The sequence below is a fragment of the Dipodomys ordii genome, unplaced genomic scaffold (assembly GCF_000151885.1).
Source record: "Dipodomys ordii isolate 6190 unplaced genomic scaffold, Dord_2.0 Scaffold14, whole genome shotgun sequence".
Lineage (NCBI taxonomy): Eukaryota > Metazoa > Chordata > Mammalia > Rodentia > Heteromyidae > Dipodomys > Dipodomys ordii.
The window spans coordinates 7,022,459-7,045,888 of NW_012267230.1; the positions used below are offsets into that span (position 1 = coordinate 7,022,459).

The window sequence follows — 23,430 nt, forward strand, 5'->3', positions numbered from 1 at the left end:
GCTGGTTTCAGGCGCACCTGCAGCGCTGCCTGGCGGCCGTGCGCTACAGCCTGGAGGGGCGCTGCCGGGTCAGCCTGACCCCGGGGGGCCTGGAGCAGCCCCCCACCCTGCACGTCCTGCCCTGCCGCACCGACTACGGCTGCTGCCGCCTCTCCATGGCCGTGCGGCTCATCCCCGCCGTCCACGTGGGCGATGGGGTCTTCCTGGTGGCGCCCGCCCCGCCGCCCTCGGCCCTGGCGGCCCCGGCCGGGCTCCCGCCGGGCCTGCTGTGGGGCGTGAACACGTCCCGCCAGGAGCAGAAGCTGCTGAGCTGGCTTCAGGAACGGGCCGCCCCGGGTGCCTGCTACCTCAAGGGCCTGCAGCTGCTCAAGGCCCTGCGCGATCTGGGCGGCCGCGGGCTGGACCCGCCGGCCGCCGCGCAGTGGGGTCGCATCCTGTCCTCCTACGTGCTCAAGACGGCGCTGCTGAGCCGGGCGTGGACGGGGGACGGGGTCCCCGCGCCCGGCTGGGACGAGGCCCACCTGAGCGAGCGGCTGGAGGAGTTGGTGCGGTTCCTGAGGGACTGCCTGCTGCAGCGGCACACGCTCTTCCACTGCGTGCTGGGCCCCGGCGGCGCGGCCGCCGACCTGGGCCCCCTGCCCAAGGCCCTGCGCGAGGCCCCTCCGGTGGACCTCCTGGCGCCCTTCGACGGCCGGGCCCGGGAGCTGGCAGCTGCCAGACTACTGTCGACGTGGCAGAGGTTACCCCAGCTTCTCCGGGCCTACGGGGGACCCCGTTACCTCGCCAGTGCCCCCCCAACCCAGCCAGAGTGCGCGCGCCCAGGGCTTCCCTGAAGATGGACCCCCGATCGACCACACACACAGGCTCCTCCTGGGTCGGGGTGCCAGCCGACTGCACACACACACACACAGAGAAGGCACTGGGAAAATTGGAGGCCCCCACCCCAAGATCACACAACGTGACACTCCCGCGGGACTCACTACGGTTTCCTGGGCAAGAAAACCGTGGAAGAACGCAGGAGGCCGTCGCTGCTCCGGTCCTGATGGTGATCTGCCCCAAATCTGGTACAAAGATGCACCCGGCGGAGATGACCAGCGAGGACCACGGAGGACCCCAGAGGACCAGACGAGGCACGGAGACCGGCCGCCAGCCCGCAGCTCCCTGCTCCCCGGGCCTCAAGACACAGACCTCTCGGTCCCCTGCTCTGTCCCGGGGCTTTTTGGAAACGGATGGTGTTATTTCTGACATACCTATTTGGGAGGGACGGAATTCCAAATCGCTTTTTTTTTGTTTAGATCTTCTAAAGAAAAAGGGAATCGAATCTTTATGCACAGTGAAGGCTGAGTTCTCTCCCAGCCGAGAATGGGATGTGCCAATCAGGGTCTCTTGTTAAAATAGTGCCATTGGTTGGGGTGACCACACTTGCTGAGAGACAAAAAGGGTTGGCTTCAAGAAGAGATCCGGAACAAATAGCACTTTATGTTGGCTGGTGATGGTACTTGGTGGTGGTTGTGTTGGTTGCATTCAGTAGGAAGATGTGTACAACTCTGCCAGGCAGGTATCAGTCAGGTGTGGGGCTAAAGGGCAGCAGTTAAGACGGCACTGTGAGAGAGAAAACATAGCAGGTCTTGAAAAAGAAGGTATGTAGGCCTTTGTCTATCAAGATGTCTAGCCAGGGCAGCGAGGCGGCTAGACCGTGGCCCTTTGGGGTTTCAGCACTTATTCTCAGCAATGTCTTTCCCAAGGAATTCTTTCCCAAAGATTTTTACAAAGGAGAGGAAGTGCCTGTCCCAGGGTCTGACAAGTGTGAGAGCCCAGTGACATGTGTGATGATGGGTAAATTGTTGGGAAGGTTCTAGATGGCCCAGGAGGCCAGCTTCAAAGGGCTCTTGATTCAGCTTGTGGCTTGCCAAATAGTTTTTTTTCGGGGGGGGAGGGAGGGGGACTCGGTCTCTTGAAGGGGTGGTGTGTGTGGAAGGGGTCGTGTGTGTCAGTGTTTGGCCACCAGTGTTCCCATGGATGGGGAAAGAGGAGCTGACAGATCAGGGGAAGGAGGTTAGCAAAGAGGGAGGGTCATTTCCGAGGGAAATGGTTCCATGAATAACAGGGCCACTGTTAAATTTCTGAGCTATTTTGAGGGATCTGTGTCACACACACACCCTTTGTGTGTGTGTGTGTGTGTGTGTGTGCGCGCGCTGGCACTGGGGCTTGAACTCAGGGCTTGGGTGCTGTCCCTCTGTGTTTTGTTCAAGATTAGCTCTCTACTGCTTGAGCCACAGTTCCACTTTTGGCTTTGTTACTGGAGATCTGAATCTCATGGACTTTCCTGACCAGGCTGGTCTTGAACTTCATTCCTCAGATCTCAGCCTTCTGTGTAGCTAGGATTACAAGGGTGAGTCACTGGCACCTGGCTAAGAATTCCTTTAAGGGACTCATTCGGCTGCTTTGGGACATTATAAAAAAGAAATTTACAGGGAATCTTTTTTTTTTCTTCTTTTTATCAGTGCTGCATACACTTTGGATACGCTTTGCAATAGTGGGCCAAGAGAAATGGCTGCAATGGGGTGCTGTCTCTGAGTTGTTTGGGGAACAATTTCCCTTGGTACCCCAGAGGTTATTCCAAACTTTTGAGGCCAATGTTAGGCTATAAAGGTACTGCACTGAGCTAAGGGATCAATCTACTAGCTTCCTGCAAACATATAAACTGCACAGTGTTTTTTTTTTTCAAGTTAAGTTTATTTTAAGGATAAATACTGAGAGTAAATCATATCTATATATCTACATAGATATATATATTTATGTAATTTCTATACCCAGCCCAACTTTTCATGTATTTAGTCATTTAGGCAATAGAAATGGGAGCTAGTAAGGCCAAAAACTGTATTTCTAGCTGGGTTCTCACTTTTTAAAATTTAATACTATTTTTTAAAGTATAAACGTGGAAATACACAGTTCTTGTAGGTTTTTTTTTCTATTAGTATTTTTAATGACCCCTCCATCCTGAAGTTTTTTTTTTAATTTTTTATTTTTTTTTAAATTAATGGGCATTGTGTTGATGACATTTTGAAACTAGGAATGTCTTATTTAAATGCCATACTGACAATTGTTCTCTGTACATGATAAGCCAAAATGTAGTGATTTTGATCAATTTTGATTGCTGTCTAGTAGTCTCAATCATGTACTAGGTGTGGTAGCCCAAGTTATAGAGAATAAACTCAGTCCTAGATTTTTTTTTTCTGTCCTGAAGCTTGAACTCAGGGCCTGGGTGCTGTCCCTGGGCTTTTCACTCAAGGCTAGTGCTCTACCACTTTGAGCCACAGTGCACTTCTGGTTGTGTGATGGTTCATTGGAGATAAGAGTCTCACCTACTTTCCTGCCTGGGCTGGCTTGGAACTGCAATCCTCAGAGCTCAGCCTCCTGAGTAGCTAGGCTTACAGGCATGAGCCACCAGTACCCGGTTCAGCATCTATTTATACATGATGAGTGGCCATCATGAACTTGAAAAGCAGGGGTTTTGTTTTGTTTTGTTTTGCTGTGGGCCTGCTATGGATTCATATAGGCAAAAGTCCCTTACTGGAAGGAGCTACCATTTTTTTTTTAATTAGTTCTTTAGCCAATGCCCAAAGAAAATGCATGTGGGAAGGTGACTCAGCCATTATGTGGCTAGATGCCCCTCAGCTACTCCCACAGCCTGGGCTTGGAGTCTTCTGGAATGTTCCTGGACTGGGCTAGGAGAAGGAGAAGTGTTTTGTAAAATGGAATGGAGCTAAGAGGAAGGAGGATTCGAGGGGACCGGAAGGCTTTTCTGCAAGGAGGACTGCAGACAGAAGTGAGAGGAAGAGGGGCGAAGGAGGTAAAGTGAGCACCAGCACCACTTGGGGTGTGAGAGAGGTTGGGGTCAGGAAAGCTATGTTAGTGTGCTGTTTGCAGGGGTGTGGGTCATGAACTCAGCAGCATGCAGGAGCAAAAGCAGGAGTAGGAAGGAAAGAACCGGGGGGGGGGGCAGATGGGCCATGGGGACTGGGCCCACAGCTCCACAAAGGAAACCAGGATTGTTTGATTAATTGATTTTTTAAATGAATAATTGTCAATTGTCCAGAACACCACATAGATCAGACAGAACATTTGGGGGCCCGCCAGTCTGAGTCTCCCCTGACCTCTCCTCAACTATGTACAAGGTTATATTAATTTTGTTTTGGATCAAACTGGTGTGATGTCTAGTGGAAGATGTGATAGTTCAGTTCTCCTGTATCTCTCAGACTTAATGTTTATTGTAGAAATAAGCCAGCAAAAAATTAACACAGCCACAGATAACACCTAACTCGGTTTGCGAAAGGGATTCCCAGTCTTGGAGTCATTTTTTTTCTTTTGTTTCTTTTTTTAAATGAGATTCTTCATCAGACCACATGTTTGGGGGGTTGGAGGGGGTGGATTCTTGGCATTTACATCCAGGTGATTTGGGGTCAACTCATTGACTCAGAGTTTGCCAGTGAGTCATCTCAAAGGATTGCAGAATAACTTGTTTTGTTGTATTTGGTTCTAATATTAAAACCAATTATGTTGGTTCCTGGTGAAATCAGAACTTCATCTCTGGACCCAGCTTAAGCCTTTTGTCCCAGCCTCGTTGCCAAGAAGAGTCTGGTGAGACTCCATTGCCAAATTTTTCCATCTCCCTCTGATTTCATGGCTCCTGCCATGGATGTCCTGGTCCAGATATGCTAACAAAACATAACAGGTCACTCCTGCTCTGCCAGCTTCCCTTTCTTTCTTTTCCTTTCTTCTCTTTTCTCTTTCTTCCCTTCTTTCTCTCCTTTCCTTCCTTGCTTCCTACCTTCCTCGCTTCCCTTCCTCCCCTCCTCCCCCTCTCTCTTTATTTTCTTTTTCTTAGCTTCTTCACTCAAGGTTGGTGCTCTACCACTTGAGCCACAGCTCCTCTTCCAGGCTTTTGGTGGTTCATTGGCAGTAACGGTCTCACAGACTTTCCTGCCCAGGCTGGCTTCAAACCTTGATCTTCACTCCGATCTCAGCCTGAGTAGCTGGGATTACTGGCATCAGCTTATGTACCTGGCATAGTCACTTTTTCCTGTGACACCATGTGGCTTTGACATTGATGAAGGTGTTTTCTGTTCTTTACCCGGGCGAAGGAAGATTTCTTCCTATGGTGGGGAAAGTAAGTTCCACCCACCTACCTGTCCCAGAAAATGACAACAAGTTTAGTTAGTGTTATCATTGTGGTGGTGTGTTAGTTTTTTGTTCACTTTTCTTTTTAAACAATTGCTTGTCTGTGACTTAAACATATCTGTGTATTTTTCATGCCTGTACAGTATGTGATGGGGTGGGAAGAGAACAGAAGGCTAGGTTGGAAGATGGGGGAGAATACATGGTCTTCTATACAGAAAAAGTGAATGACATATAACATGGGTTCTGAAGTATCAGAGCGTCAGGAATATTTTTAGCACCTTCAGCTTTAAAAACCAAACAAACCAAAGTGCCTTGACTTAGTCACTTGACTTAAAGCATTCCTCTTATTTTACTGAGATTTTTAAAAATGTCTCTTGTGAGCTCACAGTGAATGTGACGGTGCAGCCTGACAGTCTTAACATAAATTTTCTTCCAAAAAAAAAAAAGACCAAAGAGTGAATCCAGTAGGATTCAGCTGCTACATAACTAAGATTAAAGGCAATTTTTTGTTGTGTGTCGGTACTGGAAGTTGAACCCAGGGCCTTGTGCTGTTCCTTGGCTTTTATGCTTGAGGCTGGTACTTACTTAAATCACAGCTTCACTTCCAGCTTTTTTTTTTTTTTATGACTAATTGGAGATTTTTTTTTTCAAGTCCCTTTGATGGATTTATCTGCCTGGACTGGCTTTGAACCTTGATTCTCAGATCTCAGTGTCCTGAGTAGCTGGGATTACAGGTGTGAGCCACTGTGCCCAACTCATTAAAGGCATTTTAAATCACACCAAATATCTATGGTCAAGGCCAGCCAGCCATCTTCGATTTGCAGTTGGAAGAGATGTGCACTTTGAATCCTCTGGTTGCTTGGGGACCTTGTTCTTCTTCAGTTGGCTGTTTCAATAAAGGAACTTGTACACACCTTTGCCCAGAGTGAGTGTAGTCTCTGGGAAGGGCTCACTCACCTGGCCTGCAACTCTGCACAAACATCAGCTGGTTTTGTGGAAATCTTTTCCCACAAGGTCAGGCTGAGGGAATCCCTGGTTCCACAGACCTGGTGCCAGGTACAGGTGAGAAGATATGCCAGGCCATAGGTGTAACGCTGGCATGCCATTACCAAGCCTTCTGGAGCCTGGAGCTTTCCACTTTCCCTCTCCTCTCTTTCCCCCTCCTCCCCCTCCCAAACACACTGCAAGCCTTGGCCTGTGGCTAATTTATAGCTCAAGATTTTGCCCACAATCTTCCCCAGAGGCCATGGGGCACTTTTTGAAATGTAAACAGCAAGGCTGAGCCTGAGATGGGATCTTGGAGACAAACTAGGATGGAGTAACACCTCTGCCAGGTGAACTGGAAAACGAGTAGCCACAGGTTGATTACCACTGGTTGTGTCCATCTGTCTGTCTTCCATCTCCTCCCCACACATTCCCGCCACTCCCTGGGGGTAGGGGAAAGTTGCTGGGTGTGTTTTATTTAATTTTCCAGAAGTAGGACTGTTCCAGGGTATAAAGGACACCCATGGAGGTGGCCAGCCTGTGCTATTCTCTCAGGAATTCACAAAGAGAATTTTCACAAAGAGAGAAAGGCAGGGAGTTACAGAAGCTCTGTATCTCCATGCTGTGTGTGTGTGTGTGTGTGTGTGTGTGTGTGTGTGTGTGTGTGTGTGTGTGTCCTGGGGTTTGAACTCAAGTCCTGGGCACTGTCCCTGAGCTTTTTTTTTTCCTGCTCAAGGCTGGTGCTCTATCACTTAAACCACAGCTCCACTTCCTGCTTTTTTCATAGGTTTTCCTGTCCTGGCTGGCTTTGAACCAGAATCCTCCTATCTCAGCCTTCTGAGTAGCTAGAATTACAGACAAGAGCCACAGGCACCTGGTTTCTCAAAGGATTTTTGTCTTCCTGTTTTATTTAATCGTTGGTCTTCTTGAGTTAGGAGCGATTTCCTCTGCTGAGCTTCTGTCGATCCTTATCAAAATGGAACCTTTAAACCTGAGTCAGCCATGGAGACAAATGGTTGTGGCATTTGGAGTTGAGATGCCTTAAGAACATTGCATGGTAAGAAATTGCAGGCTGAAAAATTGCTCCTTTTTTTTGCCTCTTTTTCTTCTTATTTTGGTTAAACTCAGGGTGTTGCACTTGCTAGACAGGTACTCTACCACTTGAGCAACACCCATCTCCCCCAGCCCTTTTTGCTTTAGTTATTTTTCAGGTTCCTTCTCTAAGTTTTGCCTCAGGGGTTAACCTTGGACTAAATTCCATGTGACTGGGATCCCAGATGTGTTCTGCCATGACTGGTTTGTTTGTTGAGATGGAGTTTCACTACTTCCCCTCTCCCCACCCCAGCCTCTAACTGCAATCCTCCCCATCTCCCCATGCAGAATAGCCAGGATTATGAGCCTGAGCCACCTCACCCAACCCATTCTTCCACTATCTAAGCAAAGGATGTGTGCTGGTGCTCATTATTTTTCTCTGATAAATGCAGTCAACTCTCCATAGCCGTGGGTTCTTCATCTGTGCATTCAGCCAACTGCAGATGGAAAATAATCTTTAAAAAAATGCATTGGTGCTGAACGTGTACAGACGTTTTGCTTCTCATTGTCCTCTAAAGCAGTGTAACAACCGTTCCAATAGCATTTGCACCAAGGTAGGTCTTGAAACTCACGTTGAGACAACAAAGTGTGTGAGAGGCTATGCACGGGACCCTACACAGACACAGTCATGCGGGGTGAGGGACTTCAGCATCCACAGTTTTGTATTCCTGGGGGTCTGAGGCTAATCCCTTCAGAGTCCCCCAGGTGTGAGTATTATGCCTAACTTTCTAAAGCAGTCTTATGGGTAGGAGTTACCACTTTTCGAGTCTTCCATTTATTTATTTTTTGGTGGTACTGGAGGTTGAATTCGGGGTCTTTGGACTTGGATGTTAGCACGTTAGCCACGCCCCTCCGGCGGGGCCACGCCCCTTCCACGGGAAAGCCACGCCCCTTGTGGGTAGAGCCACGCCCCTCCTGATGGAGCCACACATCCCCAGCCTCCTGGTCTTCAGTCTGTATTCAGGCATCCTCTCACCCACTCCTTGCCAAAAAACCGGCCGCGGACTCCAGCGGGCAGCGAAGACCACAAGGCCCTGAGGCCGCCTCCCAAAGCGAGTCGTGCTGCTGACTGGTTTAGACTGGAAGTCCCCCTTCCCCCCCTTTAGGCCTCTGCAGCCACATGAGATGTGGTTTTGAGGCAGAACTAAGCCTAACCTGACCAATGCCAGCCGCTGGCCAGGGCTCTGGTCTTTACCCTGTGTGGGAAGAGCCCCCTGGGGAGCCAGTACATAACCACTGGGCACCATCAACTACATGGTGGGGGGGGGGCTTGTGCTGGCCATGGGGCTGGATAGCCGGCCACGGGGAAGCAGGCCTGTCTCCTTCCTCTGCAGTACACATGCCAGTGAGACCCGAGAACTGACTGAGGGGAGTGCTCTGAGATAAAGGAATCAGTTCATTATGAGGCTGGCAAGGAAATGTGTTTTGCACAGCCTGGGGGTGGCAGTAAGGGTTAGATCAGGGAGGGTGGGCCTCAAACCTGGAATCCCTGCACTCTCTACAATGTGTTTCATGGTGTCAGGAAACAACGAACCAAACCTGGACACCCCCACCCCCCATTCTCATTGCCATAGGCCTAGGAGGGGACTTGGGGACTCTGTGCTCAACCCCCCTCTTACCCGATGAGGAAGTAGAGGTGGGGCGGGATGAGCTCATTTCACCCAAAGGATGTGAAAACAGAACCGAGCCCACAGCAGCTCCGGCCGTGCTCCTGGCCCTTTAAATCCAGGCCAGGAGGCCAGGCAGGCCGGAAGCAGCCCCCTCAGGAGTCCCAGAGGGAAGGTCAAAATGTGTACAAGCTGCCTGGAAAAGCCTCCCACTGTGTGGGAGGGGGCACAACTGCCCCCCCCCCCTTACTCCCATCCTTCCCTTAAAAGCTCCAGCCTCAGTCTCCCTCCCAGGAGATGGCCCAGCCGCAGCCCCTGGCTTCCCTCCAAACTCAAGCCAGCTGCTAATGACAAGGACTCACCAGCTCCTTCTTCTCTGGGTTTGTTCTCAGACTTCCCTTTTCTTCCCAGAATAGAAACAGGAAGTCCCAGGATGGCTGTGTTGAAATTGTCTGGCATAAGCTTGTAGCTTCATCTTTACAGAGGACCCATGAAAGAGGATGCATTTGGGACAGGCATTACACAGAGATGTGGTGTGTGTGTGTGTGTGTGTGTGTGTGTGTGCACTCATGAACTCTGCACATCCACTGGTAGCTAGCATGGGATCCCAGGTCAGAATGTGTGGGCTAGATCTAGCCTGTCATCTGTTTGTATACATAAAGTTTTATTGGAAACACAGCGCCACTCATTTCTTCACATATTATCTGTGGCTTTTATTGTGATACTGCAATCAGAAAGAAAAAGATCCCGCCTGTAATTCTCGCTACTCAGGAGGCTGAGTTCTGAGGATTGCAGTTCAAAACCAGCCCAGGCAGAAAGGTCCCTGTGAGTCTCCTATCTCCAGTTAATCCCTCTGTGGCTCAAAGTGGTAGAGGGCTAGCCTTGAACAAAAGAGCTCAAGGACAGAGCCCAGGCCCTGAGTTCAAGGCCCACAACCGATCTCCGTTTCCCCCCCCAAAAAAAAAGCAGAAAGAGTCAACTCTACAGACCAAGTTTAATTCAGGAGGAAAACATGGGAAGGGCAACCAAGTCCCCTTCCACAGGGCTGAACTGGAAATGCTTCCCCTCTTACCATCAGGGCCTCTTTAAATATTAGGCAGAAAAAGTGAAGTCAGGCAGGGCAGATGGAAGAGAGGTGAAATGGAGGGAAAGAGAAGAGGGGAGGGGAAGGAGAGATCGAAGCTGGGGCATTTGGTTTTAGCAGCAAGATGAAGATGCTTAGGAAGTTTTCTTTCTTCCTGAACCCAGGATTTGTTCAAGGCCCCGGCTGGTTTAAATGAGCACTTAGCTTTTGACCTGCTGGGTCTCTGCAGACTCTATTGTAGGAAGATGACTGCCGGCAGTGGGGGGGAGAAGGGGGGGCCCTGCAGAGCAGGAGGTGAAGGTTGTCTGTTGCAAGTTCCAAACAGGCAGGTATGCTTGCACAGCTCTACCCTGCTCATCCATGGTTTGCAGTGGAGCTGGAGGCCCTGGGTTCGAGTTGGCTTTCTGTGCAGCCTTCCCCAGGCCACTCTGCTCATGTCATAACTGGCCTGGAACCCAGGAACATTGGATTTTGCTTCCAGTGGGGACTGGCTTTAGCCAAGGTGCCCTCCACATCTCAGTCCATCCAGAACATTCTACATTAGAGCACTGAGAGCCTCCTTGTCCCTGGCAGCCCCTGAGCTCCAGGCAAGCCAGATATCTGGTCACCTTGCTTGGGCTTTTCTGTTAAAAAAGTTAAGTCAGGCCCATAGGGCAAAGAGTCCCAGCAAGGCAAAGTGGGGCTGGGGTGGGGGGGAAGGAAGGGGGGGTGGGTGGGTGAAATTAGGTGACGGCAGACAATTCTGGAGAAGGCGAGGGCCAGTGGGAAGATGCCTATGTGTGGTTGGCCTTCAGAACTTTAGGGAAGTCCTTTCAGTTCTCCAGCCTCGGTTTCCTCATCTATGACATGAAAGCTCCTTCTCGAGCCATTCTGTGGCTAAATAAAATACAGCCTGCAGGGCATTTGGCAAAGCAGAACGTAATTAGCGCTCATTAATAATAGTAATAATAATAATAGGCTATTCATGGAGGCCGCTCATGTGGGAGGCGCCGCTGCAGAGCCAGGCATCTGTGGCTGTTTGGGTCTAGGAGGGGCTGGCATTGTGGTTTTCAGAGTATTTGCTGGTAAAAGCTTCGCAGGAGGGCATGTGGATTCCTTAGAAGGTTTTCAGAGGTGAAAAGAAGTGACCTAGATAGTTCAGGAGTTGACCTCAGCAGCAGGAATCTGGAAGTCTCTAAACCAGCCTCCGATGGGTTTTGTTTTCTTTTATCATGGAAATAACTTTCTTATTATGTGATATCATATGCTCACTAAAATCAGCCAGAGAGAGAGAGAGAATAATAAAAAAGATCTTTATACACCCCTTAAAAACTCAGGTCAAAGCTTTCTCCATTTGGCCTACCCGAGTGGCTAGAAGGGGCACCCATGAGGGCCTGCCCCCACCTACCCTCACCCACCCCTTCAAGATAAGTGCTTCAGTTTCCACAACATGACATCATGGCTGGCTTTGGCTTGGGGTGTGGGGGACAATGGCAGGATGTGGACTTCCGGCCTAGCCCTCTGACATCAGCCTCCTTGGAAAGGACTTGGCCTGGAGCCAAGAGGTCCTGGCCAGGCTCTCAGGGAGGAGCCACTGGGCCTGGAGTGACTGCCAGTACTAGTTTCTGTGGGCCAAGTTTCCAGCCATCCATCCATCATTTAGCATCTCTCAAAAGGCGAAGTCCTCAGAATCCCCTTGATGCTATAGGCACTTGGGTACTGCCATAATCTGGATCTGGCGTGCCCCTCAAAGGCCCAGACAGGAACTATTGGAGGTGAAAGAACTTTTAGGAGGGGAGGGGCCTCGTGGGAGGTCTTCAGGTCTTTGAGGGCGTGGCCTTGGAAGGGAAGGTTACATTCCCTTTCTGCTTTCTCTCTTTTCAAGTTCCTACTATGTAAGTGGTTCGGCCCTATTCACACAGGCTGCCTCACCACAGGTCCAAAGACAAAGGTCCACTGACCACGAACCATGGCCTCCATATGTGGGGGCAAGGAAAACCTTTCTTGTTTATAAGTTGATGATGTCAGGTGTTTGTTAACAGCCATAAAAGGCTGATGGATGCAGGTACCATCCATCCTGGTCTCCTTACAGAAGAGGAAGCAGGTTCAGAGAGGAAAAGTAACTTGCCCAAGGTCACACAGCTGGTGAGCAGCAGAGCCAGGGCTGGAGCTTGAAGAGATAAGATACCAGAGCCACATGGCTGGCACAATGCTCAGAACAGCATATGGGCCTGTGTTTTTAAGGCCTCTATATGTAGTCTAGCTGAGCTGTGGAGGGGTTGACAAAACAAAGGGCTGATGGGAAAGGAAAATGGAGGAGCAACTGAGCTACCACTGGATTTGACATTGCTGAAGTCTAGATGGAGGGGTCTTTGAGATGTCACCTGCCATTCCTGGCCACATTATTCCTGCCTTGGCCACCCCTCCTACCTGTCCACATGGCCACCTGTGCCAGTATAGAGCTGAAGTCAGTATAGAACTGACTTGAGGATCAGATCCTGGCTTTCTTATTTGTCAGCTCAGGGTGACAGGCCTATGCCCCCTCGGCCATCTGCTGGTTGAGATGAGGATCTTGTGAATTTTTATACCCCCAGCTGGCCTTGAATACCAGTCCTGATCTTTGCCTCCCCAGTAGCTGGGATTACAGGTGTGAACCGCTGCACCTTCCTCTGGCCACTGTCCCAGCATCAAATGAAAATGCTTGTGAGAAGAGACTCTCTAAACTGAATGTTGTCATCTGGCTATGAGTACACAAACAGTTAAATTTCCTGGAGACACCAGACAATGGGAATGTGATGGAAATTGAATTTAAATGTCAGTTTGCTCCCCGCCCTGCACCACTTAGCATAGGATTGTTTCACAGCAAGAGTTCTTGTCTGCTGGGGATCTCATCCTGTGTACATGGATATGAAGCTGGATGGACAAACAAGAAGTCCCTCCCAGCTTGGGAAGATAGGAAGACTTCTAGTCCTTGCAAAGCTGGTATTCAAAAGCCCAGTGCTGGCCTTGGAGGGAACAGAGTACTGGGGCTGGGCACCCTTGCTGACAGACCTTCCTGGCCAGCTCGGGGGAGGCACTGTAGAGTAGTGTAGCCCCCCCCTTAACTATGGACTAATTCCACTTGGAAATGAATTCCAGGCATATCTATGCCCCTTGTCCTTGTGTAAACTTAAGTTCCACTAACACTTGACTCTCAATGTACTATTTTAAATGGTCACTACGGGTTACTGAGTCATCACTTTTATGATGGTCACTTCAGGTTAAGCATTCATTGTTTTTATGATAGTGACCATCCCTTCCTTCCTTCTTCCTTCCTTCCTCCCTCTCCCTCCCTCCCTTCCTTTCTTTCTTCTTTCTGTGCTGGTACTAGGGGTTGAACTCAGCACCTGGGCAGTGCCCCTTAGCTTTTTTGTTCAAGGCTAGCACTCTACCACTTGAGCCACTTCTGGCTTTTTGGTGGTTCATTGGAGGTAGGAGTCTCACTGACTTTCCTGCCTGAGGCTGGCCTCAAACGAGGATCCTCCGATCTCAGCTTCCTGAGTAGCTAGGATTACAGGGGTGACCAACAGCACAGGGCTGCCTTTTGCCTCTTGATGGCCATATGGCCTTAAGCAGTGACTTAACTCCACTGAGTCTTAGCTTCTTCACTTTAACTCCACTGAGTCTTAGCTTCTTCACTAGCAAGATAGGAACACAAAAGCTAGGACATCTGGGAGTGTTGTGAGTGAGTGAGTTACTGTCTGGGGTACCTGGGAGCTTCCAGCTCTGTGTACCAACAAAGGATCCGGCTCTGCCCGCCTGTGCAGGCCTTCCTTCTCCCCAGCCCTGCAGCCAGGGGGCTAAAAAGAATGGACCAGGGCAGCAGCTGGGTCCTCATAAACAAACACCTGTGTAATGGCTGGAAGGTCCCCACCCCAGCCCTAGCTCTCTTGCTTTACCTTATGTCTTTATTTGTATTACATTTCCCCATTTACAAAGCCCTCATCTGCCTGCCAGTGACTGCCCCCAGCTTCTCCAGCAGTTCTGTGAAGGGGCTCCCATTTCATTTTAGAGGTGAGAAAAAAGAAAACAAGGAGGTTCAAAGAGGGGATGATATGACTTTCATAAGGTCAGCCAGCTGGTTGGTGATCCAAGTTTGCAGGCTCCAAGTTCAAGGGTTTTCTCTGCCACATCCTGATGTAGGCCAGCAGCTAACAAAACTGCAACCAGAAATAGTTCAGAGCCAGAGCTGGGAAAATATGTCGAAATGGCCAGAAGGGAACTGGAAAACAACATGTGTCAGATTCTTCCACTTGTCATTCATCCCTTGCCTGTCCTTCCCTCTCTTCCCCTCCCTTCCCCTGGCCTTTTTCACTCCAGTAGTGTGTGTGTGTGTGTGTGTGTGTGTGTGTGGTTATTGGAGATAAGAGTCTCATGAACTTTCCTGCTTGGTCTGTCTTTGAATCTTGATCCTCAGATCTCTACTTTCCAAGCAGCTACGATTACAGGTGTGAGGCACTGGTGCCCAGCCAATAATTGCTTTTAACAGGCAAGAAGCAGCCTTAGAAAGCTCAGAACTGCCGAGTGGCAGAGCACCTGCTGGGCAAGACGAGCACAGGGTCCTGAGTGCAAATCCTCGAATAGAAAAAGAAAGAAAAGAAAGAAAGAAGAGAGAGGAGAGGGGAGGGGGAGGAAGGGAGGGTGGGGGGAGAAAGAAAGGAAGGAAGGAAGAAAAAGATAAAAAAAGAAAGAAAGAGAGGGAGCTCTAAACAGCCTTTTATTTTGGACTCATTTGAGCCTTATAGAAAAGATGCACAGGCAACACAGTTTTATGACATTCTTCTCCTGGTTGTCCTAGCTTTAACATTCTGCAGAACCATGCAGAACTTGTGAAAACGGTGGAATGTGCATTCCTGCAGCACTACTCACTCAACACCAGGCTTGATCTGGATTCTCCACACCCTTCCACCAATGAATGTCCTGGTTTGGGTCCAGAATCTGGTCCAGGGTACCACACTGCATGGGGTAACTTTGATTGGCCTTTTCTTTAAAAATGCCAGTTCTGGAGTCTGAACTCAGGGCCTGGGTGTGGTCCCTTAGCTTTTCACTTAAGTCTGTCCCTTTACCACTTGAATCACACCTCCACTTGTGGCATTTTACTGCTTAATTGGAAATAAGAGTCTCACACACTTCCTTTCCTGGGGCTGGCTTTGAACCTGGATCCTCAGATATCAGCCTCCTGAGTAGCTAAGATTACAGGCGTGAGCCACCAGTCCCTGGCAGCATTCTGGTGCTTAAATACAGCACTCCCTGGTGCTATAGTCTCTCAGTTAGAACCAGTTGTAGAGCTTCAATACCTGCCAGGAAGCTGTGACAGTTTTTCCTTTGACCCCCTAAGAAAGAGGAAAGTGAAAAGCAGCTTGTGGATGTGGCCCTGGTGGCTCTTTCACGGAACCCAACCTGGGCTATGTGATTAAACCCTGGAGAGAGACCCTGCATTTCTATGCACAGACTTCACCTCCCAGCAGAGGCTGTCACCAAAGTGACACATTGTGGGGACACATGGACATTGGACATGATGAGTAAATGCATAAATCAACGGACGATCACCTCGCATTTGCCTGGCTTTGGGCAGCTCCTGCTCTGACTCATAGTTTTAATTCTCTTGCTCCCAGGCTGAACTCTTGAAAAGATCCTAATTAGATTCTTAGAAGAAATAAGAACCCATCAGACAAACAAATGACAGGAGGTGGCTCTGGAGCTAAACCCCAGGCTGGGAAAATGTAATAAGGGCCTCTCTCTCTCCAGGGATAAGACAGACAGGGGGAAAGATCACAGCCACTCAGGGGAGAAAAGGGGAGGGGGGGCTGGAGTGTCCTTAAACAATGTCCTTCAAAAACCAATGCCCTGCTTGTTGAAAATGAGGGGAATATTTCTTTATTTTGTTCTTCATGGCAGCAAGACCTGCATGTTTTAGATTGTTGACAAGGGTGTTTTACAACCACCATCACCACAAGAACTGATTATGCTCTTGGTTATTTCTTCCTCTTCTTCCTGAAGACATGTGGTCTGTCCTAACAGAGGATCTTGGAATGAACCTCCAAATGATTCTAAACTTTTACCCATGAGGAAAATAAAGGGCCAGGCAGATTAAACCTGAGGTGAATGGATAGAGACTGCCCAGTAGTTGTACACTGAATAGCACTAGAAATCCTGTTGATGAGCAAGTTTCTCATGGCAGCTAAAGCTCGGACCCTGGAAGTCAGACAGAAAAGTCATTTTAGTGGTTACCTGTGACCTGACCTCAGGCTGATGTGTAACCTGTAGGAACATGGGATCATCCCTGGGTTCTGGATAATGTTGCCGACAAATTACCCGTCCTCACATCTTTTTGTTGTTGTTGTTCTTGTTGTTGTTCTGATTCTTTTTTTCTTTTCCAAGTACTGGCTTCACCTTAGACGGCGCATCACAGTTTGTCACTGAGCCAATGAATGACATAATTTCTATTTCCTGCCTTCCCAGCCTCCTTTGCAGCGAGGAGGAATCATGTGATCCTGTTTTGGCCAATGGAAGTGTTGCTTTCAATTTTGGGGCGATTTCATTATACTTAAAGTTCGTGTCATTCCTTTGCAAAGTTGCTGACCCCTTGAAGACTGGATTCAAGTAGACAGAGAATCCATTCACCAAGCTTTCATGTCAAGAGATCAGAAGTTTAGTTGTCACTTGAGTTGTGCCAGTGGTCCTGATGCGTGACCCCTGGGCTAGCCACACTCCCTCTGGGGAGACTCTGTTTTCTCATCTGAAAAGACAAGGGTTTTGGGGCTACAGATCTATAATCACAACTACTGGGAGATGGAGATAGTAGAGTCACAATTTGAGGTCAGCCTGGGCAAAGTCAGTAAGATCTCTATCACAAAAAAGAAGCCAGGCACAGTGGCTCTCTCCTGGGACCCCAGCTACCTGGGAGATAGAAACAGGAAGATTGTTATCCAAGGCTAGTCCAGACCAAAGCTCAAGATGTCAGGTTGAAGATGGGGTGGGATGATGGAATCTAGGCAAGGGGGCTGTCCCCATGGAGTTGCCATTGGTATCGGGGTCCCTGGAAACAAAGTCAAAAACTGAGGATGGGAATTTGGTTGTAATGCTGGCTCCTTCCAAGATGGCAGAATTTCAAGGCCTTAGACTCTCAAATTCTCTGTCATGCATGTGGTCCAAGATGATGTTTCTGGAGCTGGGCACCGGTAGCTCACACATGTGATTGATTATATCCAGCCCGGTTCTGTCTTTCTTTTGTTTTGTTTTGTTGGTCATGGGGCCTGAACTCTGGGCCTGGGTGCTGTCCCTCAGCTCTTCAGCTCAAGGCTAGCGCCCTACCACTTGAGCCAAAGTGCCACTTCCAGCTTTTTCTGCTTATGTGGTGCTGAGGAATCGAACCCAGCGCCTCATGCATGCAAGGCAAGCACTCTACCACTGAGCCACCTTCCCAGCCCCATGGTTCTGTCTTTCTTTAAACCTAAAGTTCATGTCATAAGCTGGAGATGGGTTAAAATGCTTACTCTCCCTCTCTCTCCGTGTTGTGCTGAGTTAAATAAATCTCCCTTCTCTGCCCTTCACTACTACTGACATAATGGGGTAAGCAGCTAGACTTGACTTGTTGGAAACTCCCCTTTCCCTTCCCCCCCTCAAAATATTGGGCTTCTAGACTAGGACTCTGGTTACAACTGTATTTTCCCCCTAGTATGATACACACTTAAAGGATAAAACTCTTGAAAGTGTGGCTCCCTTTCTCCTTGAAGAGCTCTCTGGCTGTGCTAGCCTCAGACTTGAACTGCAGAGAGAGGTAGAGTGTTTGTTTCTCTTGCATTTCAATTTTCAATACTGGATAAGAAGGGACTGAGGAAGACAGAATAGAGTATAGGAATGAAGGAAAAGGGCTCATGTGCTTGCTTTAATGAATGGCTATTATCTGAAGAAAAAAAGTGTGTGTGTGTGTGTGTGTGTGTGTGTGTGTGTGTGTGTGCTAGTACTGGGACTTGAACTCAGTGCCTCATGCTCTTACATGGCTTTTTCACTCTAGGCTAGCGTTCTACCACTTGAGCCACAGCTCTACTTCTGGCTTTTTAGAGATGAGTTTCATGGACTTTCCTGCCAGGGCTGGCTATCTTTGAACCTCTGTCCTCAGATCTTAGCATCCTGAGTAGCCAGGATTACAGGCATGAGAGACACCAGCACAAGGCTGAATATTCTTAATAGTGAATGAAGGAGCTTACATTTTTATTTTATAGGGACTGCAAATCTGAGGTTGCTTGTTCTGCCTGAGCACAAAGGTTAGAAGCAGAAGGTATTTGGTGTTAAGCCTTTGTGTGGGCCAGACAGTGACTAGGACCTTTAGCACTTGCAAATCTCCTTGACTAGAGAGCAGACCTAAGTGTGCACAGAAATGGCTTCCAGAAGAAATCAAACTATAAGCCATAAGTAGAGTTTGTTTTTTCCATGAGCACCTATCATACTTCTGGTTGTGATGCAAACTACTCTTAACTACAGGTTATCTGGATTCCTTATGTTTTCTTTTTGTACATGGGAATAATTAAAGCCACCTGGTAACTGTTCACATCTTATTTCCCTATAGGAACTGTCCTTTTCTTCTCCAGTATGTTTCCAACCCGACTGTCAATCGTGGTGCACTGCCTCAACTCCACCCATGGGCCCATGGCTCTGGCTAGGCCAATCAGAGTGCTCTATTCCCTTTCATCCTCCCACTGCCAGCTGATCTAGGCGGAGCTTTAGGGCCTACCACAATTGAATTTCCTTTCATCCTGCATTGATTGCATTGAAATGGAAATTGCGGGTCCCCAAAAGACAGGCTAATCAGTGTCTTTCACTCTGGCTCTCTCCCCTGTAGTCTTCTGGTGCTGCTGTGTGAAGACAGCATGTGTCCATTGCTGTGGCAGGCAGGAGCCCCTGGAACTGGTCAGGGACAAGGTCAGACAGCAGAGGTTCTGTGAACAGGACCAGAAAGCTGGCTCAAAAGGTCGGAATGCTATGACCCTTTCATTGCTTTCGTCAGGGGAAAATTAAAAGCAGACCAATTTAGTACACCAATTTATTTAGTACATGCTTGATATTATTTGGGATGCTGATGGCAGATTTTCATCGACTTTTCATCAGATCTCTAACAAGAGAGGAAACAGAATTCTCTAGCAAAATGTGACAAGAGGCCCTTGACACCTGGAGCTAAAAGCACTTTTAGCAAAGTCTTTTTGGGTGTGGGAGGGGCGGGGAGGGGAACACGGGAGGGCAATGCTGGGATTTGAAGTCAGAGTCTTGCACTTGCTAAGCTGGCCCTCTTCTTATTTTTCTTTTTGCCAGTCCTGGGGCTTGAGCTCAGGGCCTGAGTACTGCTCCTGAGCTTTACTACTCAAAGCTAGCACGCTAGGACTTGAGCCACAGATCCATTCTGGCACGCGTGCGCGTGCACACGCACACTTAGTTGGACATAAGAGTCTCACAGACTTTTATACTCAGGCTGGCTTTGAACTTTGATCCTCAGATCTCAGCTTCCTGAGTAGCTGGGATTACAAGGTGAGCCATCCACTCTTTGGCCTCTACTTATTATTATTATTATATTTTTGACCATTTCTGGAGCTTGAACTTTGGGCCTGAGATTTTTTTGCTCAAGGCTAGTGCTCTACCACTTGAGCTACAGCACCCCCTTCTGGCTTTTTTTCTATGTGGTACTGAGGAATTGAACCCAGGGCTTCATACATGCTAGGCAGTCTTACCACTAAGTCACATTCCCAGCCTCTACTTATTTATTTGTTTGTTTGTTTTGGTCCCTCATGGGGCCTGAACTCTGGGCCTGAGCGCTGTCCCTCAGCTCTTCAGCTCAAGGTGAGCACTCTACCACTTGAGCCACAGCGCCACTTCTAGTTTTCTGGTGGTTAATTGGAGACAAGAGTCTCCCAGACTTTCCTTCCCCGGGCTGGCTTTGAATCTAGATCCTCAGATCTCAGCCTCCTGCATAGGCATGAGCTTACTTTTTTTTTTAAAGCAGCTTTATTGATGTAAAATGTGTATAACATTTTAAGTGTACAATCGAATGATTTCCTAGTACTTCAGAGTCATGAAAACATCACTATAGCACAATTCTAGGACATTTTCATTACCCACCCACCCACACCAAATCTTCTGTGTCTGTGCATTGTCCCCCGTCCTGAACCTCAGCTCAGGACACTTGACAGCCTCCGTCCAGCTCTATAGTGTTTCTACTTCTGATGCTTCATATGAACAGAATCATAACATGGGGTCTTCTTTGTCTTGTTTCTTTCCCTTAGTACAATGCATGTGAGGTCACCCGTGTTATAGGATATTAATAGTTTTGCAGAAACGTGTTCCACACTCAGTCATGCCAAATTTCGTTTAACCTTCATCTGTCCATGGACATTTGGGCTGTTGCCATTTTGCTGTCAACATCTGCAAATAAGTGAAACTGTGAGTCATTGGGTCTTTAGACCCTGTGGCCTTCCTCCTCAACACAGAGAAGCAGGCTCTTCCTGAAAACACACACAGCTCTCAGCAAACCTTGCTTGAAAGCCAGTGGCTCGAGAGAGGGTTAGAACCACCATCTTCCTCTGAGAAGACAACGTCGTTATAGGAGACCTCAGGATCCGTGTAGATTTCCCATGGTGCCCTGATCGAGGAAGGACAGCACCCAAGGCTGGAGGAGTGGACCAGTGACCCTTCCTTGGCCGGATGTAGAAGGATGTGTGAAAATGTAAAGTTGACGCCCATGAGGGATGCTTGCCCACGTGTGGAGGGAGACTGTCAGCAGCATTCATTCATTTATAATGTGTTCATTCACTCATCCATTCGCATTCAATAATATTACCGAGTGCTGTTTCTTCATTCTGGGCACTGGCTTAGGTCTTGAGGACACACTTGTGAATGAAATAGACAAAGCCTTCCCACGATCTTGGACTTTACTCCTAGGTGGGGAAACAGACCACCAGCCAGGACAACAAAAAATGTCACATAGGTCACATGGGGCTATGGAGACAAATTCAGCAGGGAGGCGCAGTGGACTTCCTGGGAGAGGACGGAGAACAGCACCATGTAGCACTTACTAAAAATGTGGGATGTGAGGCCCGGCTGCAAATGGTATCCATCCACAAGTGACTAATGCACTGTGAAGTGTGTGTGTGTGTGTGTGTGTGTGTGTGTGTGTGTGTGAACCTCAGCAGTTCTCACGTTAGCTGGATCAGAAGCTTCTAGAAGGTTTATTAAAGCACACTGCCCATCCCTCGGAACTGTATTGACATTGTCATTGTGATGTGGACCCTTGCATACTCTGTTCTTGCATTCTACCCCATCTCCTCTGTTCCCTTCCCTAGGAAGGGAATCCATTGTATATATAAGGGAAACTGAGGCTCACAGGTGGCAAAGGACTAGAAATCCAGATCTCCTGCCATGAAGCTATTATTGCTCCCCGGATAAGGAGGATGGAGAGGAGAGAGTCAGACGTCTGTTCAGGGTAGCTTGGACTCTGGGGTCACACTGAAGATCCTGTCACCCCTCTTATTTCCAACTAGCTATTTCATTAGCCTGAGGGTTGCCCTGACATCCTGATTGATAGCCCAGGGTTCCAAAACTGGGACCCAAATAGCATGGACTGGGGTAGATAATTACTAGTGACGTAGAGGACAGTGCCCTCGGCCAGAATGGCACAAACAGACAGTCACCTTGGAGAGTCTTGCTGTCCATAGAGGAGCCAGTGAATGTTTCTTGCCATCCTGGCGCTTTTTAATTACAATTGGAATAGTAAGGTTTAATTGGCATTCTGGGTTCCCATTTCTACCTCTAACGACTGTCTGAAGACCATTATTATGTGCCTGAGTCTGCCACCCAGGACTAGGAGCTGAAAGAGAGGTGGCTGATTCTGTTCAGGAGAGAAGCATCACAGGAGGGAGTCCAGGCCACATTCCCTGATCATCAGCTCCAAGTGTCATTCTTTCCTAGGAGAGACAGAACTCCAAACCATCCATCTCTACCAGGATGTATCATGGTCACACCTTGTGAGTTTGTTGTGTTTCTCTCACTGTCTGTGTGGTCCTTCCTCCTTAACCCCCTCCCCCTTCACTCCCCATCCTGGCTAATGAGACCCACACATCCAGACACCTGTCCAGGCCTACTCAAGCAGAGGGCTGGGACCTCCAGGTGTGGTCCACGTGTGTCATAAGCAGGATCCGAAGTCTCTGTAAGGCTTAAAATGAAGTCCTTTGATGCACAAACCATAAAACAATGCATAAACCTAGCTGCTCAAGAGGCTGAGATCCGAGGATCGAGGTTCAGCACCAGCTAAGGAAAACAAATCTGTGTGATTCTTTTTTATTTTTGGTCAGCCGTGGGGCTTGAACTCTGGGCCTGGGCGCTGTCCCTCAGTTCCTCAGCTCAAGATGAGCACTCTACCACTTGAGCTACAGCGCCACTTCCGGTTTTCTGGTGGTTTATTGGAGATAGGAGTCTCACGGTCTTTCCTGCCCGGGCTGGCTTTGATCTGCGATCCTCAGATCTCAGCCTCCTGAGTAGCTAGGATTACAGGCCTGAGCCCCCAGCGCCCGGCTGTGTGATTCTTATCTGAGAATAACCAGCCAAAAGTCAGAAGTGGGACTCTGGCTCAAGTAAAAAAAGCAAAGGGACAGCACTCAGACCCTGAGTTCTAGCACACACACACACACACACACTACACTTTGTATGAGTTACATCTCCCCCCCCCCCCACACACACATTCATCTGTTCCCCCAACAGCGCTGGAGATTCGGCAAGGCAGAAATCTAATTTCATCTTTAGAGATAAAAAGAGAAGAGATTTGGGGGCTCACATCATCACCCTGGTAAGCTGGCCACCAAGCAACGAGGGACGCGGAGCATTTATTTAGAAAGAAACCAGGGGCGGGCCACGTTCCACCCGGATCCTTCTTCCATCCTGCAGCCGAGAGCCACACCATGCTCCGTGGCCTTGGGCTGGAGACCCGAGGGCTGGGAGATGGAGTCCCCCAGATGTGGACACGCCCCAAGGTGGACGCGCCCGCGGCGGACACGCCCCAGGGCGCACGCTCCGGGGCAGGCGCGCACTCTCCGCGCGCGACGCTGGGTGGCGCTGCCGGGTCGCCCCGCGCTGGACCTGTTGCATCCAGGGCGCAACTCCGGCAGGTGCAGAGTAAAGAGGGGCGTTGTGTGGCGCGCGCCCTTGTACCCCTCCCCACCCCGCGTTCGCAGTCCCCACTCCGAGTGCCTTAAACCCACCTTAACTCGGCGCCACCCATCTTCCAGCCTCGATCGCCATCGTCTTAGGCGAAATGGATGGGGGTGGGGCAGGAATAAAGTTTTTCCAAGGCGTTCTGGTGACAAGGGTTGGCCGGCCAGGACCCTCCCAGCTCCGGTCTCCCCCACCCCCATCACCACGACCGGCCGGGCCGGGCGCCCCTTGTCTGCACGGCCGTCCCCGGGGCTCTGCGGCCGGCCGGGT

General features: G+C 49.2%; 2 protein-coding genes across 2 annotated transcripts in view; both read left to right on the forward strand.

Moving 5' to 3' along the window:
• Window positions 1-2,213, forward strand: part of Itpripl2 (inositol 1,4,5-trisphosphate receptor interacting protein-like 2) — a 6,817-nt gene extending 4,604 nt beyond the window's left edge. The window contains exon 3 of the mRNA XM_013011195.1: window positions 4-2,213. Within this exon, the coding sequence (XP_012866649.1) occupies window positions 4-833 (830 nt within the window). The 3' untranslated portion in view covers window positions 834-2,213. The remainder of the gene's footprint in view (window positions 1-3) is intronic.
• Syt17 (synaptotagmin XVII) overlaps window positions 1,073-23,430 on the forward strand; it is a 68,937-nt gene continuing 46,579 nt past the window's right edge. The window contains exons 1-2 of the mRNA XM_013011196.1: window positions 1,073-1,232; window positions 22,894-23,121. Coding sequence (XP_012866650.1) covers window positions 1,073-1,232; window positions 22,894-23,121 — 388 coding nt within the window. The remainder of the gene's footprint in view (window positions 1,233-22,893; window positions 23,122-23,430) is intronic.